Here is a 16,941-nt window from a genome sequence, read left to right as displayed (position 1 = left end):
GATAAAGTTACTAGGCAACAGGATCGATAATAAACAGTAACAGCAGCGTATGTGATGAGTCAAAAGAGATTAGTGCAAAAAGGGTCAATGCAGATATTCCGGGTAGCTATTGGTTAACTATTTAACTAAATATTCTAGCTTGAGGGTAGAAGCTCTTCAGGGTCTTGTTGGTTCCAGACTTGGTGCATCGGTACCGCTTGCCATGCGGTAGCAGAGAGAACAGTATATGACTTGGGTGGCTGGAGTCTTTCACCGCCTGGTATAGAGGTCCTGGATGGCAGGGAGCTCGGTCCCGGTGATGTACAGGGCCGTACGCACTACCCTCTGTAGCGCCTTGTGGTCGGATGCCAAACGGTTGCCATACCAGGCGGTGATGCAACCAATCAGGATGCTCTCGATGGTGCAGCTGTTGGACTTTTTGAGGATCTGAGGGCCCATGCTGAATCTTTTTTAGCCTCCTGAGGGGAAAGAGGCGTTGTTGTGCCTTCTTCACAACGTGTTGTGTGTGGACCATGATAGATCCTTAGTGATGTGGACACCGAGGAACTTAAAGCTCTTGACCTGTTCCACAACAGCCCCGTCGATGTGGATGGGGGCATACTCGGCCCTCCATTTCCTGTAGTCCTCGATCAGCTCCTTTGTCTTGTTGAGGAAGAGGTTGTTATCCTGGCACCACACCTCCTCCCTGTAGGCTGTCTTATCATCGTCGGTGATCAGGCCTTCCACCGTCATGTCTGCAAACTTAATGATGGTGTTGGAGTCGTTCTTGGCCACGCAGTCGTGGGTGAACAGGGAGTACAGGAGGGGACTGAGCACGCACCCCTGAGGGGCCCCGTGTTGAGGATCAGCGCGGCAGATGTGTTGTTACCTACCCTTACCACCTGGGGGGGGCGGCCCGTCAGGAAGTCCAGGATCCAGTTGCACAGGGAGGTATTTAACCCATCAGAGTCTAAGCCCTGTCTAAACCGGGGGGGGGGGGGGGGGGGTTCTACTAAGCTATACGGAATTGTTTTAAGAAGGTCATAACAAGGATCACTTAGCTATTTTATGTTGAATTTTAAGACCCCTTGAAGTATCAAATATATAAAAAAATGATTTGATAAATAAATTCATTGAATAACAGATTCACTACATGGAACAACAAATATATCAAAAGGAAGTTTGTTCTGATGTCTATCCTACTGTATATCTGAGAGATCTAAGAAAAATCAGGAAACATATATATTCTTTTTTGACATGTATTTAACCCCATATTTTTGGCATTAAACTGTCTCCATAAACACTTCAATAAAAAAATTGAACTGACCTTCAGATGAGTCTTGTGAGGCCTGTGGTCGTCCTAAAGCATATTAGTGTGTAGCCCCAAACTCTTCAGATGCTACAGACAGAAGTTGGCAGATGGGCTGTAACGACTTCAGACGAGACTCACGATTTTGTGGGAAGACTGATTTTTGGGATGTCTCATGGTCCGACAGACACCGCTGTAGCTCGGTCACCTTCCACTGCAGATGCGGAAGTGTTACATAGGCAGATGCGGTGGATTGAAACGCATCCAATGCAAAAACAACAACAACAACATATCTCTAGTTTAAACTGACGGATTTAGATGGGGATTGTTTTATTATTCTAATTAGATTTTGGCGGGACACGGACACTAGGGGGTTAAATAACCATCACATTGCTGTTAAATTGGGAACATCCTGCTTTCTGCTATTCCCAGATATGAAAGCAACCAGGGAAACCTACAAGATCAGAACATTATTAACACCATTATCTCTGTGTGTCGCTCCTAACCCGTTCCCAGAGAGGCGGAGACAATAGTGTTACTGAAATGAACAGACAAATACAGGATACAGGCAGCCTGCAGAACATCATTAATGATGATGAGGAATAAATACAGGCAGCCTGCAGCAGATCATTAATGATGAGGAATAAATACAGGCAGCCTGCAGCACATCATTAATGATGAGGAATAAATACAGGCAGCCTGCAGCACATCATTAATGATGAGGAATAAATACAGGCAGCCTGCAGCACATCATTAATGATGAGGAATAAATACAGGCAGCCTGCAGCACATCATTAATGATGAGGAATAAATACAGGCAGCCTGCAGCACATCATTAATGATGAGGAATAAATACAGGCAGCCTGCAGCACATCATTAATGATGAGGAATAAATACAGGCAGCCTGCAGCACATCATTAATGATGAGGAATAAATACAGGCAGCCTGCAGCAGATCATTAATGATGAGGAATAAATACAGGCAGCCTGCAGCACATCATTAATGATGAGGAATAAATACAGGCAGCCTGCAGAACACCCCCCCCCACCCTTACCCCAGCTTAGACAGGGGCTTAGACTATTATAGGTTAACAGGAATGTGATGGTTAGTTGACAGGAATGTGATGGTTAGTTGACAGGAATGTGATGGTTAGTTGACAGGAATGTGATGGTTATTTAGAGTGCTTCTGAAAGACCATGGGAGGAGTGCCAGGGAACAAGATGGCCTTAGGGTTCTACACACACTGTGTTCCCAAGTTATGTCCCTGATTGAAGTGTGGATAATGTTTCAGCATCTTTTAACAGTTTCTGCTTTCTCTCTCTCTCTCTCTCTCTCTCTCTCTCTCTCTCTGTCTCTCTCTCTCTCTCTCTCTCTCTCTCTCTCTCTCTCTCTCTCTCTCTCTCTCTCTCTCTCTCTCTCTCTCTCTCTCTCTCTCTCTCTCTCTCTTTCTTTTTCTTCCAGGGCCAAGTACCACAAGTTAAGATATGGAACAGAGTTGAACCAAGGAGACATGAAACCTCCCAGCTATGACTCCGGTAGGACTAACGCAGACCCCTCTTTACCTATGGGAGTACTAGATCATAGTGATTGCAGCATTCACATACCTGAATCCTGTCTTGTGTGTAGGCTTTTACACATGTTGAGTGTTGTTTTATCCAATAGTTTCATGATGTCTTTTCCTGAGAACTCTAATGTAATAACAACGCTCTGTATTCACATTTCCTCTGTTCCGTTTGTGTACCTGTTGAATCCAGTATAATTGGCCTCCATGTTAGATTTCCCTCCTGTCTTTAGGGATGTGTCCTCCTCATTATTCCTCATCTTAGCCTGTTCTGTTGATTGAAGGCACCAGCTCTCTGGAAGTGTTGATGAACCGGAGAGGTGTTGGGTTGCGTGTTGCATCCAGTGCCACACCTGCCCGCTGTTCATATGCCTAAATTAGACATCTCTCTCCTCTCCTTTCTCTCCTTAATTACCCAGTTTAAAGACTCTTCTCCTCCTCCTCTCCTCTGTCAAATTACCCAGTTTAAAGACTCTTCTCCTCCTCCTCTCCTCTGTCAAATTACCCAGTTTAAAGACTCTCCTCCTCTCCTCTGTCAAATTACCCAGTTTAAAATACAGTCTCTCTCTTCTCCTCTCCCCTGCCTCTCCTTCAGCTCATTCTCACAACCCAGCCCCCTCATAGACTTCTCATCTGTATGCTAGTATTAAAACGTTTATTACGGTGACCGCGGTAATTTGACTGGCCAATTAGCATAATCCAAAATGACATGACCATCACAGCCCTACTTACTGCTGCTAACACCTTGGTTCTGCTGCTGCTGCTAACACCTTGGTTCTGCTGCTGCTAACACCTTGGTTCTGCTGCTGCTAACACCTTGGTTCTGCTGCTGCTAACACCTTGGTTCTGCTGCTGCTAACACCTTGGTTCTGCTGCTGCTAAGACCTTGGTTCTGCTGCTGCTAACACCTTGGTTCTGCTGCTGCTAACACCTTGCTGCTGCTAACACCTTGGTTCTGCTGCTAACACCTTGGTTCTGCTGCTAACACCTTGGTTCTGCTGCTAACACCTTGGTTCTGCTGCTAACACCTTGGTTCTGCTAACACCTTGGTTCGGCTAACACCTTGGTTCTGCTGCTGCTAACACCTTGGTTCTGCTGCTGCTAACACCTTGGTTCTGCTGCTGCTAACACCTTGGTTCTGCTAACACCTTGCTGCTGCTAACACCTTGGTTCTGCTGCTAACACCTTGGTTCTGCTGCTAACACCTTGGTTCTGCTGCTAACACCTTGGTTCTGCTGCTGCTAACACCTTGGTTCTGGTGCTGCTAACACCTTGGTTCTGCTGCTAACACCTTGGTTCTGCTGCTAACACCTTGGTTCTGCTGCTAACACCTTGGTTCTGCTGCTGCTAACACCTTGGTTCTGCTGCTGCTAACACCTTGGTTCTGCTGCTAACACCTTGGTTCTGCTGCTGCTAACACCTTGGTTCTGCTGCTAACACCTTGGTTCTGCTGATAACACCTTGGTTCTGCTACTAACACCTTGGTTCTGCTGCTAACACCTTGGTTCTGCTGCTAACACCTTGGTTCTGCTGCTAACACCTTGGTTCTGCTGCTGCTAACACCTTGGTTCTGCTGCTAACACCTTGGTTCTGCTGCTAACACCTTGGTTCTGCTGCTGCGAACACCTTGGTTCTGCTACTAACACCTTGGTTCTGCTGCTAACACCTTGGTTCTGCTGCTTCTTCTACTGATGGGTCTTAATGAGGGTACTCCTACATGGAGAAGTCTCTCTGGATTCTACTTGATTGTCAATAAACCATGACACAGCTGTAACGACCCACGATAAGGAGCCATAGAGAAAACCGATCTCTAAGTAGAATAAGACCATGTTGTAGAGTGGTGCTGTGGTTAATGTGGTTAATGTGGTTATTGTGGTTAATGTGGTTCATGTTTCTGTGGTCGTTGCTCAGCAAGTTTCTCTGCATCTCTGTCCCCAGATGACGTGATTGAGAATGAGACTCCTGGGTCCTTGAACAACCAGCTGTCCTGGAAACAAGGCCGTCAGCTCCTCAGACAGTGAGTTACTATACCATACCCCTAACCCTAACCCTGGAAACAAGGCAGTCAGCTCCCCAGACAGTGAGTTACTATACCATACCCCTAACCCTAACCCTGGAAACAAGGCAGTCAGCTCCCCAGACAGTGAGTTACTATACCATACCCCTAACCCTAACCCTAACCCTGGAAACAAGGCAGTCAGCTCCCCAGACAGTGAGTTACTATACCATACCCCTAACCCTAACCCTGGAAACAAGGCAGTCAGCTCCCCAGACAGTGAGTTACTATACCATACCCCTAACCCTAACCCTGGAAACAAGGCAGTCAGCTCCCCAGACAGTGAGTTACTATACCATACCCCTAACCCTAACCCTAACCCTGGAAACAAGGCAGTCAGCTCCTCAGACAGTGAGTTACTATACCATACCCCTAACCCTAACCCTGGAAACAAGGCAGTCAGCTCCCCAGACAGTGAGTTACTATACCATACCCCTAACCCTAACCCTGGAAACAAGGCAGTCAGCTCCCCAGACAGTGAGTTACTATACCATACCCCTAACCCTAACCCTGGAAACAAGGCAGTCAGCTCCCCAGACAGTGAGTTACTATACCATACCCCTAACCCTAACCCTGGAAACAAGGCAGTCAGCTCCCCAGACAGTGAGTTACTATACCATACCCCTAACCCTAACCCTGGAAACAAGGCAGTCAGCTCCCCAGACAGTGAGTTACTATACCATACCCCTAACCCTAACCCTAACCCTGGAAACAAGGCAGTCAGCTCCCCAGACAGTGAGTTACTATACCATACCCCTAACCCTAACCCTAACCCTGGAAACAAGGCAGTCAGCTCCCCAGACAGTGAGTTACTATACCATACCCCTAACCCTAACCCTAACCCTGGAAACAAGGCAGTCAGCTCCCCAGACAGTGAGTTACTATACCATACCCCTAACCCTAACCCTGGAAACAAGGCAGTCAGCTCCCCAGACAGTGAGTTACTATACCATACCCCTAACCCTAACCCTGGAAACAAGGCAGTCAGCTCCCCAGACAGTGAGTTACTATACCATACCCCTAACCCTAACCCTGGAAACAAGGCAGTCAGCTCCCCAGACAGTGAGTTACTATACCATACCCCTAACCCTAACCCTGGAAACAAGGCAGTCAGCTCCCCAGACAGTGAGTTACTATACCATACCCCTAACCCTAACCCTGATAACAAGGCAGTCAGCTCCCCAGACAGTGAGTTACTATACCATACCCCTAACCCTAACCCTAACCCTGGAAACAAGGCAGTCAGCTCCCCAGACAGTGAGTTACTATACCATACCCCTAACCCTAACCCTAACCCTGGAAACAAGGCAGTCAGCTCCCCAGACAGTGAGTTACTATACCATACCCCTAACCCTAACCCTGGAAACAAGGCAGTCAGCTCCCCAGACAGTGAGTTACTATACCATACCCCTAACCCTAACCCTGGAAACAAGGCAGTCAGCTCCTCAGACAGTGAGTTACTATACCATACCCCTAACCCTAACCCTGGAAACAAGGCAGTCAGCTCCCCAGACAGTGAGTTACTATACCATACCCCTAACCCTAACCCTGGAAACAAGGCAGTCAGCTCCCCAGACAGTGAGTTACTATACCATACCCCTAACCCTAACCCAGGAAACAAGGCAGTCAGCTCCCCAGACAGTGAGTTACTATACCATACCCCTAACCCTAACCCTGGAAACAAGGCAGTCAGCTCCCCAGACAGTGAGTTACTATACCATACCCCTAACCCTAACCCTGGAAACAAGGCAGTCAGCTCCCCAGACAGTGAGTTACTATACCATACCCCTAACCCTAACCCTGGAAACAAGGCAGTCAGCTCCCCAGACAGTGAGTTACTATACCATACCCCTAACCCTAACCCTAACCCTGGAAACAAGGCAGTCAGCTCCCCAGACAGTGAGTTACTATACCATACCCCTAACCCTAACCCTGGAAACAAGGCAGTCAGCTCCCCAGACAGTGAGTTACTATACCATACCCCTAACCCTAACCCTGGAAACAAGGCAGTCAGCTCCCCAGACAGTGAGTTACTATACCATACCCCTAACCCTAACCCTGGAAACAAGGCAGTCAGCTCCCCAGACAGTGAGTTACTATACCATACCCCTAACCCTAACCCTGGAAACAAGGCAGTCAGCTCCCCAGACAGTGAGTTACTATACCATACCCCTAACCCTAACCCTGGAAACAAGGCAGTCAGCTCCCCAGACAGTGAGTTACTATACCATACCCCTAACCCTAACCCTAACCCTGGAAACAAGGCAGTCAGCTCCCCAGACAGTGAGTTACTATACCATACCCCTAACCCTAACCCTGGAAACAAGGCAGTCAGCTACCCAGACAGTGAGTTACTATACCATACCCCTAACCCTAACCCTGGAAACAAGGCAGTCAGCTCCCCAGACAGTGAGTTACTATACCATACCCCTAACCCTAACCCTGGAAACAAGGCAGTCAGCTCCCCAGACAGTGAGTTACTATACCATACCCCTAACCCTAACCCTGGAAACAAGGCAGTCAGCTCCCCAGACAGTGAGTTACTATACCATACCCCTAACCCTAACCCTAACCCTGGAAACAAGGCAGTCAGCTCCCCAGACAGTGAGTTACTATACCATACCCCTAACCCTAACCCTGGAAACAAGGCAGTCAGCTCCCCAGACAGTGAGTTACTATACCATACCCCTAACCCTAACCCTGGAAACAAGGCAGTCAGCTCCCCAGACAGTGAGTTACTATACCATACCCCTAACCCTAACCCTGGAAACAAGGCAGTCAGCTCCCCAGACAGTGAGTTACTATACCATACCCCTAACCCTAACCCTGGAAACAAGGCAGTCAGCTCCCCAGACAGTGAGTTACTATACCATACCCCTAACCCTAACCCTGGAAACAAGGCAGTCAGCTCCCCAGACAGTGAGTTACTATACCATACCCCTAACCCTAACCCTGGAAACAAGGCAGTCAGCTCCCCAGACAGTGAGTTACTATACCATACCCCTAACCCTAACCCTGGAAACAAGGCAGTCAGCTCCCCAGACAGTGAGTTACTATACCATACCCCTAACCCTAACCCTGGAAACAAGGCAGTCAGCTCCCCAGACAGTGAGTTACTATACCATACCCCTAACCCTAACCCTGGAAACAAGGCAGTCAGCTCCCCAGACAGTGAGTTACTATACCATACCCCTAACCCTAACCCTGGAAACAAGGCAGTCAGCTCCCCAGACAGTGAGTTACTATACCATACCCCTAACCCTAACCCTGGAAACAAGGCAGTCAGCTCCCCAGACAGTGAGTTACTATACCATACCCCTAACCCTAACCCTGGAAACAAGGCAGTCAGCTCCCCAGACAGTGAGTTACTATACCATACCCCTAACCCTAACCCTGGAAACAAGGCAGTCAGCTCCCCAGACAGTGAGTTACTATACCATACCCCTAACCCTAACCCTAACCCTGGAAACAAGGCAGTCAGCTCCCCAGACAGTGAGTTACTATACCATACCCCTAACCCTAACCCTAACCCTGGAAACAAGGCAGTCAGCTCCCCAGACAGTGAGTTACTATACCATACCCCTAACCCTAACCCTAACCCTGGAAACAAGGCAGTCAGCTCCCCAGACAGTGAGTTACTATACCATACCCCTAACCCTAACCCTGGAAACAAGGCAGTCAGCTCCCCAGACAGTGAGTTACTATACCATACCCCTAACCCTAACCCTAACCCTGGAAACAAGGCAGTCAGCTCCCCAGACAGTGAGTTACTATACCATACCCCTAACCCTAACCCTGGAAACAAGGCAGTCAGCTCCCCAGACAGTGAGTTACTATACCATACCCCTAACCCTAACCCTGGAAACAAGGCAGTCAGCTCCCCAGACAGTGAGTTACTATACCATACCCCTAACCCTAACCCTGGAAACAAGGCAGTCAGCTCCCCAGACAGTGAGTTACTATACCATACCCCTAACCCTAACCCTGGAAACAAGGCAGTCAGCTCCCCAGACAGTGAGTTACTATACCATACCCCTAACCCTAACCCTGGAAACAAGGCAGTCAGCTCCCCAGACAGTGAGTTACTATACCATACCCCTAACCCTAACCCTGGAAACAAGGCAGTCAGCTCCCCAGACAGTGAGTTACTATACCATACCCCTAACCCTAACCCTGGAAACAAGGCAGTCAGCTCCCCAGACAGTGAGTTACTATACCATACCCCTAACCCTAACCCTGGAAACAAGGCAGTCAGCTCCCCAGACAGTGAGTTACTATACCATACCCCTAACCCTAACCCTGGAAACAAGGCAGTCAGCTCCCCAGACAGTGAGTTACTATACCATACCCCTAACCCTAACCCTAACCCTGGAAACAAGGCAGTCAGCTCCCCAGACAGTGAGTTACTATACCATACCCCTAACCCTAACCCTGGAAACAAGGCAGTCAGCTCCCCAGACAGTGAGTTACTATACCATACCCCTAACCCTAACCCTAACCCTGGAAACAAGGCAGTCAGCTCCCCAGACAGTGAGTTACTATACCATACCCCTAACCCTAACCCTGGAAACAAGGCAGTCAGCTCCCCAGACAGTGAGTTACTATACCATACCCCTAACCCTAACCCTGGAAACAAGGCAGTCAGCTCCCCAGACAGTGAGTTACTATACCATACCCCTAACCCTAACCCTGGAAACAAGGCAGTCAGCTCCCCAGACAGTGAGTTACTATACCATACCCCTAACCCTAACCCTGGAAACAAGGCAGTCAGCTCCCCAGACAGTGAGTTACTATACCATACCCCTAACCCTAACCCTGGAAACAAGGCAGTCAGCTCCCCAGACAGTGAGTTACTATACCATACCCCTAACCCTAACCCTAACCCTGGAAACAAGGCAGTCAGCTCCCCAGACAGTGAGTTACTATACCATACCCCTAACCCTAACCCTGGAAACAAGGCAGTCAGCTCCCCAGACAGTGAGTTACTATACCATAACCCTAACCCTAACCCTGGAAACAAGGCCGTCAGCTCCCCAGACAGTGAGTTACTATACCATACCCCTAACCCTAACCCTGGAAACAAGGCAGTCAGCTCCCCAGACAGTGAGTTACTATACCATACCCCTAACCCTAACCCTAACCCTGGAAACAAGGCAGTCAGCTCCCCAGACAGTGAGTTACTATACCATACCCCTAACCCTAACCCTGGAAACAAGGCAGTCAGCTCCCCAGACAGTGAGTTACTATACCATACCCCTAACCCTAACCCTAACCCTGGAAACAAGGCAGTCAGCTCCCCAGACAGTGAGTTACTATACCATACCCCTAACCCTAACCCTGGAAACAAGGCAGTCAGCTCCCCAGACAGTGAGTTACTATACCATACCCCTAACCCTAACCCTGGAAACAAGGCAGTCAGCTCCCCAGACAGTGAGTTACTATACCATACCCCTAACCCTAACCCTAACCCTGGAAACAAGGCAGTCAGCTCCCCAGACAGTGAGTTACTATACCATACCCCTAACCCTAACCCTGGAAACAAGGCAGTCAGCTCCCCAGACAGTGAGTTACTATACCATACCCCTAACCCTAACCCTGGAAACAAGGCAGTCAGCTCCCCAGACAGTGAGTTACTATACCATACCCCTAACCCTAACCCTAACCCTGGAAACAAGGCAGTCAGCTCCCCAGACAGTGAGTTAATATACCATACCCCTAACCCTAACCCTGGAAACAAGGCAGTCAGCTCCCCAGACAGTGAGTTACTATACCATACCCCTAACCCTAACCCTGGAAACAAGGCAGTCGGCTCCCCAGACAGTGAGTTACTATACCATACCCCTAACCCTAACCCTGGAAACAAGGCAGTCAGCTCCCCAGACAGTGAGTTACTATACCATACCCCTAACCCTAACCCTGGAAACAAGGCAGTCAGCTCCCCAGACAGTGAGTTACTATACCATACCCCTAACCCTAACCCTGGAAACAAGGCAGTCAGCTCCCCAGACAGTGAGTTACTATACCATACCCCTAACCCTAACCCTAACCCTGGAAACAAGGCAGTCAGCTCCCCAGACAGTGAGTTACTATACCATACCCCTAACCCTAACCCTGGAAACAAGGCAGTCAGCTCCCCAGACAGTGAGTTACTATACCATACCCCTAACCCTAACCCTGGAAACAAGGCAGTCAGCTCCCCAGACAGTGAGTTACTATACCATACCCCTAACCCTAACCCTAACCCTGGAAACAAGGCAGTCAGCTCCCCAGACAGTGAGTTACTATACCATACCCCTAACCCTAACCCTAACCCTGGAAACAAGGCAGTCAGCTCCCCAGACAGTGAGTTACTATACCATACCCCTAACCCTAACCCTGGAAACAAGGCAGTCAGCTCCCCAGACAGTGAGTTACTATACCATACCCCTAACCCTAACCCTGGAAACAAGGCAGTCAGCTCCCCAGACAGTGAGTTACTATACCATACCCCTAACCCTAACCCTGGAAACAAGGCAGTCAGCTCCCCAGACAGTGAGTTACTATACCATACCCCTAACCCTAACCCTGGAAACAAGGCAGTCAGCTCCCCAGACAGTGAGTTACTATACCATACCCCTAACCCTAACCCTAACCCTGGAAACAAGGCAGTCAGCTCCCCAGACAGTGAGTTACTATACCATACCCCTAACCCTAACCCTGGAAACAAGGCAGTCAGCTCCCCAGACAGTGAGTTACTATACCATACCCCTAACCCTAACCCTGGAAACAAGGCAGTCAGCTCCCCAGACAGTGAGTTACTATACCATACCCCTAACCCTAACCCTAACCCTGGAAACAAGGCAGTCAGCTCCCCAGACAGTGAGTTACTATACCATACCCCTAACCCTAACCCTGGAAACAAGGCAGTCAGCTCCCCAGACAGTGAGTTACTATACCATACCCCTAACCCTAACCCTGGAAACAAGGCAGTCAGCTCCCCAGACAGTGAGTTACTATACCATACCCCTAACCCTAACCCTGGAAACAAGGCAGTCAGCTCCCCAGACAGTGAGTTACTATACCATACCCCTAACCCTAACCCTAACCCTGGAAACAAGGCCGTCAGCTCCCCAGACAGTGAGTTTCTGTACTGTTATTTTATTGTGATGGATTATATTGACATGGCCCCAACACAACTAGGGAATATACAGGCAGGCTGCTAAATCCCGAGTTACAGCCCAACTCTACAGAGGACATCATGACCCCCCTACAGAGAGGCGTTTTCCCCTTTGAAGCTTTACCATTATTTATTTTGATTCATTTTACCTTTATTTAACCAGGCAAGTCAGTTAAGAACAATTTCTTATTTACAATGACGGCCTACACCGGCCAACCCCGGACGATGCTGGGTTTGACCATTAGGGCCCCAGTCAAAACAGTAGGCTTTAAAGACTGGTCAGTGTGTGGTCTGCATGGCAGTGCCAGACTCCGACTCTTTGTCTGAGAGGTGCCAGACAAAGAGCAGGCAGGCAGGCAGGCAGGCAGGCAGGCAGAGACAGACAGGCAGGCAGGCAGGCTGGCAGGTCTAGCACTGTTGTTACTGTTGTATCACATTACAGAGTGTCAGTGTACCAGCTGTCTTTAACATAGTTGACATTGATTATTACAGAGTGTCAGTGTACCAGCTGTCTTTAACATAGTTGACATTGATTATTACAGAGTGTCAGTGTACCAGCTGTCTTTAACATAGTTGACATTGATTATTACAGAGTGTCAGTGTACCAGCTGTCTTTAACATAGTTGACATTGATTATTACAGAGTGTCAGTGTACCAGCTGTCTTTAACATAGTTGACATTGATTATTACAGAGTGTCAGTGTACCAGCTGTCTTTAACATAGTTGACATTGATTATTACAGAGTGTCAGTGTACCAGCTGTCTTTAACATAGTTGACCTTGATCATTACAGAGTGTCAGTGTACAAGCTGTCTTTAACATAGTTGACATAACAGAGTGTCAGTGGACCAGCTGTCTTTAACATAGTAGACATTGATCATTACAGAGTGTCAGTATACCAGCTGTCTTTAACATAGTTGACATTGATCATTACAGAGTGTCAGTGTACCAGCTGTCTTTAACATAGTTGACATTGATCATTACAGAGTGTCAGTGTACCAGCTGTCTTTAACATAGTTGACATTGATCATTACAGAGTGTCAGTGTACCAGCTGTCTTTAACATAGTTGACATTGATCATTACAGAGTGTCAGTGTACCAGCTGTCTTTAACATAGTTGACATTGATCATTACAGAGTGTCAGTGTACCAGCTGTCTTTAACATAGTTGACATTGATCATTACAGAGTGTCAGTGTACCAGCTGTCTTTAACATAGTTGACATTGATCATTACAGAGTGTCAGTGTACAAGCTGTCTTTAACATAGTTGACATTACAGAGTGTCAGTGGACCAGCTGTCTTTAACATAGTAGACATTGATCATTACAGAGTGTCAGTATACCAGCTGTCTTTAACATAGTTGACATTGATCATTACAGTGTCAGTGTACCAGCTGTCTTTAACATAGTTGACATTGATCATTACAGAGTGTCAGTGTACCAGTTGTCTTTAATAATATAATTTTAATTTAATATGCCATTTAGCAGATGCTTTTATCCAAAGCGACTTACAGTCATGTGTGCATACATTTTTACGTATGGGTGGTCCCGGGGATCGAACCCACTACCCTGGCGTTACAAGTGCCATGCTCTACCAATTGATCTACAGAGGTCCACAGTTGACATTGATCATTACAGAGTGTCAGTATACCAGCTGTCTTTAGCATAGTTGACATTGATCATTACAGAGTGTCAGTGTACCAGCTGTCTTTAGCATAGTTGACATTGATCATTACAGAGTGTCAGTGTACCAGCTGTCTTTAACATAGTTGACATTGATCATTACAGAGTGTCAGTATACCAGCTGTCTTTAACATAGTTGACATTGATCATTACAGAGTGTCAGTATACCAGCTGTCTTTAACATAGTTGACATTGATCATTACAGAGTGTCAGTGTACCAGCTGTCTTTAACATAGTTGACATTGATCATTATGCGTTAGAGGACACCAGTGTAATGATGCTGCCTGCCTGCCTGCCTGCCTGCCTGCCTGCCTGCCTGTCTGTCTGTCTGCCTGTCTGTCTGTCTGCCTGCCTGCCTGCCTGTCTGTCTGTCTGTCTGTCTGTCTGTCTATAAATATAAATAACCGTTAGTTTGTCCTGACACATCACTTCTTCTGTGATTTAAAGGATATCTTTACTATATCTGACCCTAAGTTTCCACTCCTGTGTGATGTTGTTAATTGATCCAAACAGCAGCCTGACTCAACTGGCTGTAATGGGAGCCGTAGGGACAAGCTCCTTCTAATCTAAAAACACTCACATCCGGTCTACTTTCTATCTCGCTCTACTCCAGGTATCTTCAGGAGGTAGGCTACACAGACACCATCCTGGATGTGAAGTCTCGAAGGGTGCAAGCCCTGCTGGGTCTGGCTGGAGACGGAGGGGGGAGACCTGGGGAGAGGACAGCCAACGAGCCCCCTCTGGTCAACGGAACAGACACCTCACCTAAAGGCACGGGCACCAGAGGAGGGTAAGTTAACACACCTCACTGTCAATACACACACAGGATGGTGCCCCCCACAGGATGGTGCCCCCCACAAAAAAGTATTTGATCCCCTGCTGATTTTGTACGTTTGCCCACTGACAAAGACATGATCAGTCTATAATTTTAATGGTAGGTTTATTTGAACAGTGAGAGACAGAATAACAACAAAAAAATCCAGAAAAACACATGTCAAAAATGTTATTAACTGAGTTGCATTTTAATGAGGGAAATAATAATAATAAATAATAATATGCCATTTAGCAGACGCTTTTATCCAAAGCGACTTACAGTCATGCGTGCATACATTTTTTTTTTTGTGTATGGGTGGTCCCGGGGATCGAACCCACTACCTTGGCGTTATAAGCGCCGTGCTCTACCAGCTGAGCTACAGAGGACCACAAATACGTATTTGACCCCCTCTCAATCAGAAAGATTTCTGGCTCCCAGGTGTCTTTTAAACAGGTAATGAGCTGAGATTAGGAGCACACTCTTAAAGGGAGTGCTCCTAATCTCAGCTTGTTACCTGTATAAAAGACACCTGTCCACAGAAGCCATCAATCAATCAGATTCCAAGCTCTCCACCATGGCCAAGACCAAAGAGCTCTCCAAGGATGTCAGGGACAAGATTGTAGACCTACACAAGGCTGGAATGGGCTACAAGACCATCGCCAAGCAGCTTGGTGAGAAGGTGACTGTCTCCTGAGTGGCGCAGTGGTCTAAGGCACTGCATCGCAGTGCTAACTGTGCCACTAGAGATCCTGGTTCGAATCCAGGCTCTGTCGCAGCCGGCCGCGACCGGGAGACTCATGGGCGGCGCACAATTGGCCCAGCGTCGTCCAGGGTAGGGGAGGGAATGGCCGGCAGGGATGTAGCTCAGTTGATAGAGCATGGCGTTTGCAACGCCAGGGTTGTGGGTTCGATTCCCACGGGGGGCCAGTATAAAAAAATATGTATTCACTAACTGTAAGTCGCTCTGGATAAGAGCGTCTGCTAAATGACTAAAATGTAAATGTAAAAAATGTGACAAAAGTTGGTGTGATTATTCGCAAATGGAAGAAACACAAAATAACTGTCAGTCTCCCTCGGCCTGGGGCTCCATGCAAGATCTCACCTTGTGGAGTTGCAATGATCATGAGAACGGTGAGGAATCAGCCCAGAACTACACGGGAGGATCTTGTTAATGATATCAAGGCAGCTGGGACCATAGTCACCAAGAAAACAATTGGTAACACACTACGCCGTGAAGGACTGAAATCCTGCAGCGCCCACAAGGTCCCCCTGCTCAAGAAAGCACATATACAGGTCCGTCTGAAGTTTGCCAATGAACATCTGAATGATTCAGAGGAGAACTGGGTGAAAGTGTTGTGGTCAGATGAGACCAAAATGGAGCTCTTTGGCATCAACTCAACTCAACTTTGGAGGAGGAGGAATGCTGCCTATGACCCCAAGAACACCATCCCCACCGTCAAACATGGAGGTGGAAACATTATGCTTTGGGGGTGTTTTTCTGCTAAGGGGACAGGACAACTTCACCGCATCAAAGGGACGATGGACGGGGCCATGTACCGTCAAATCTTATTAGAGAACCTCCTTCCCTCAGCCAGGGCATTGAAAATGGGTCGTGCATGGTTATTCCAGCATGACAATGACCCAAAACACATGGCCAAGGCAACAAAGTAGTGGCTCAAGAAGAAGCACATTAAGGTCCTGGAGTGGCCTAGCCAGTCTCCAGACCTTAATCCCATAGAAAATCTGTGGAGGGAGCTGAAGGTTCGAGTTGCCAAACGTCAGCCTCAAAACCTTAATGACTTGGAGAAGATCTGCAAAGAGGAGTGGGACAAAATCCCACCTGAGATGTGTGCAAACCTGGTGGCCAACTACAAGAAACGTCTGACCTCTGTGATTGCCAACAAGGGTTTTGCCACCAAGTACTAAGTCATGTTTTGCAGAGGGGTCAAATACTTATTTCCCTCATTAATATGCAAATCAATTTATAACATTTTTGACATGCGTTTTTCTGGATTTTTTGTTGTTATTCTGTCTCTCACTGTTCAAATAAACCTACCATTAAAATTATAGACTGATAATTTCTTTGTCAGTGGACAAACGTACAAAATCAGCAGGGGATCAAATACTTTTTTCCCTCACTGTATGTAAGATGGTGGATCAGGCCAGCCCCAACCTGCTCATTGTTTACATCTGGGTAGTTTGGGTCCTGGATGCCAGCTGTGTACCTGTATCAGACAATATACCATGGGTATCACAGAGTGAGTCACTGTCTTGATAATGTTAGGACAACCAGGTCCATGTTGCCTCTGGCAGAGTGAGTCACTGTCTTGATAATGTTAGGACAACTAGGTCCATGTTGCCTCTGGCAGAGTGAGTCACTGTCTT

General features: G+C 47.6%; 1 protein-coding gene across 1 annotated transcript in view; it reads left to right on the top strand.

Annotated features, from left to right (window-relative positions):
- Positions 1-16,941, top strand: part of LOC311100939 (striatin-like) — a 77,612-nt gene that overhangs the window by 42,481 nt on the left and 18,190 nt on the right. Inside the window, exons 3-5 of the mRNA XM_084141915.1 lie at positions 2,750-2,823; positions 4,788-4,866; positions 14,356-14,532. Coding sequence (XP_083998041.1) covers positions 2,750-2,823; positions 4,788-4,866; positions 14,356-14,532 — 330 coding nt within the window. The remainder of the gene's footprint in view (positions 1-2,749; positions 2,824-4,787; positions 4,867-14,355; positions 14,533-16,941) is intronic.

The sequence above is a fragment of the Coregonus lavaretus genome (assembly GCF_964263955.1).
Source record: "Coregonus lavaretus genome assembly, chromosome: 25".
Lineage (NCBI taxonomy): Eukaryota > Metazoa > Chordata > Actinopteri > Salmoniformes > Salmonidae > Coregonus > Coregonus lavaretus.
Note: the sequence above shows the minus strand (reverse complement) of the source record. Positions and strands in the feature narration are given on the sequence as shown.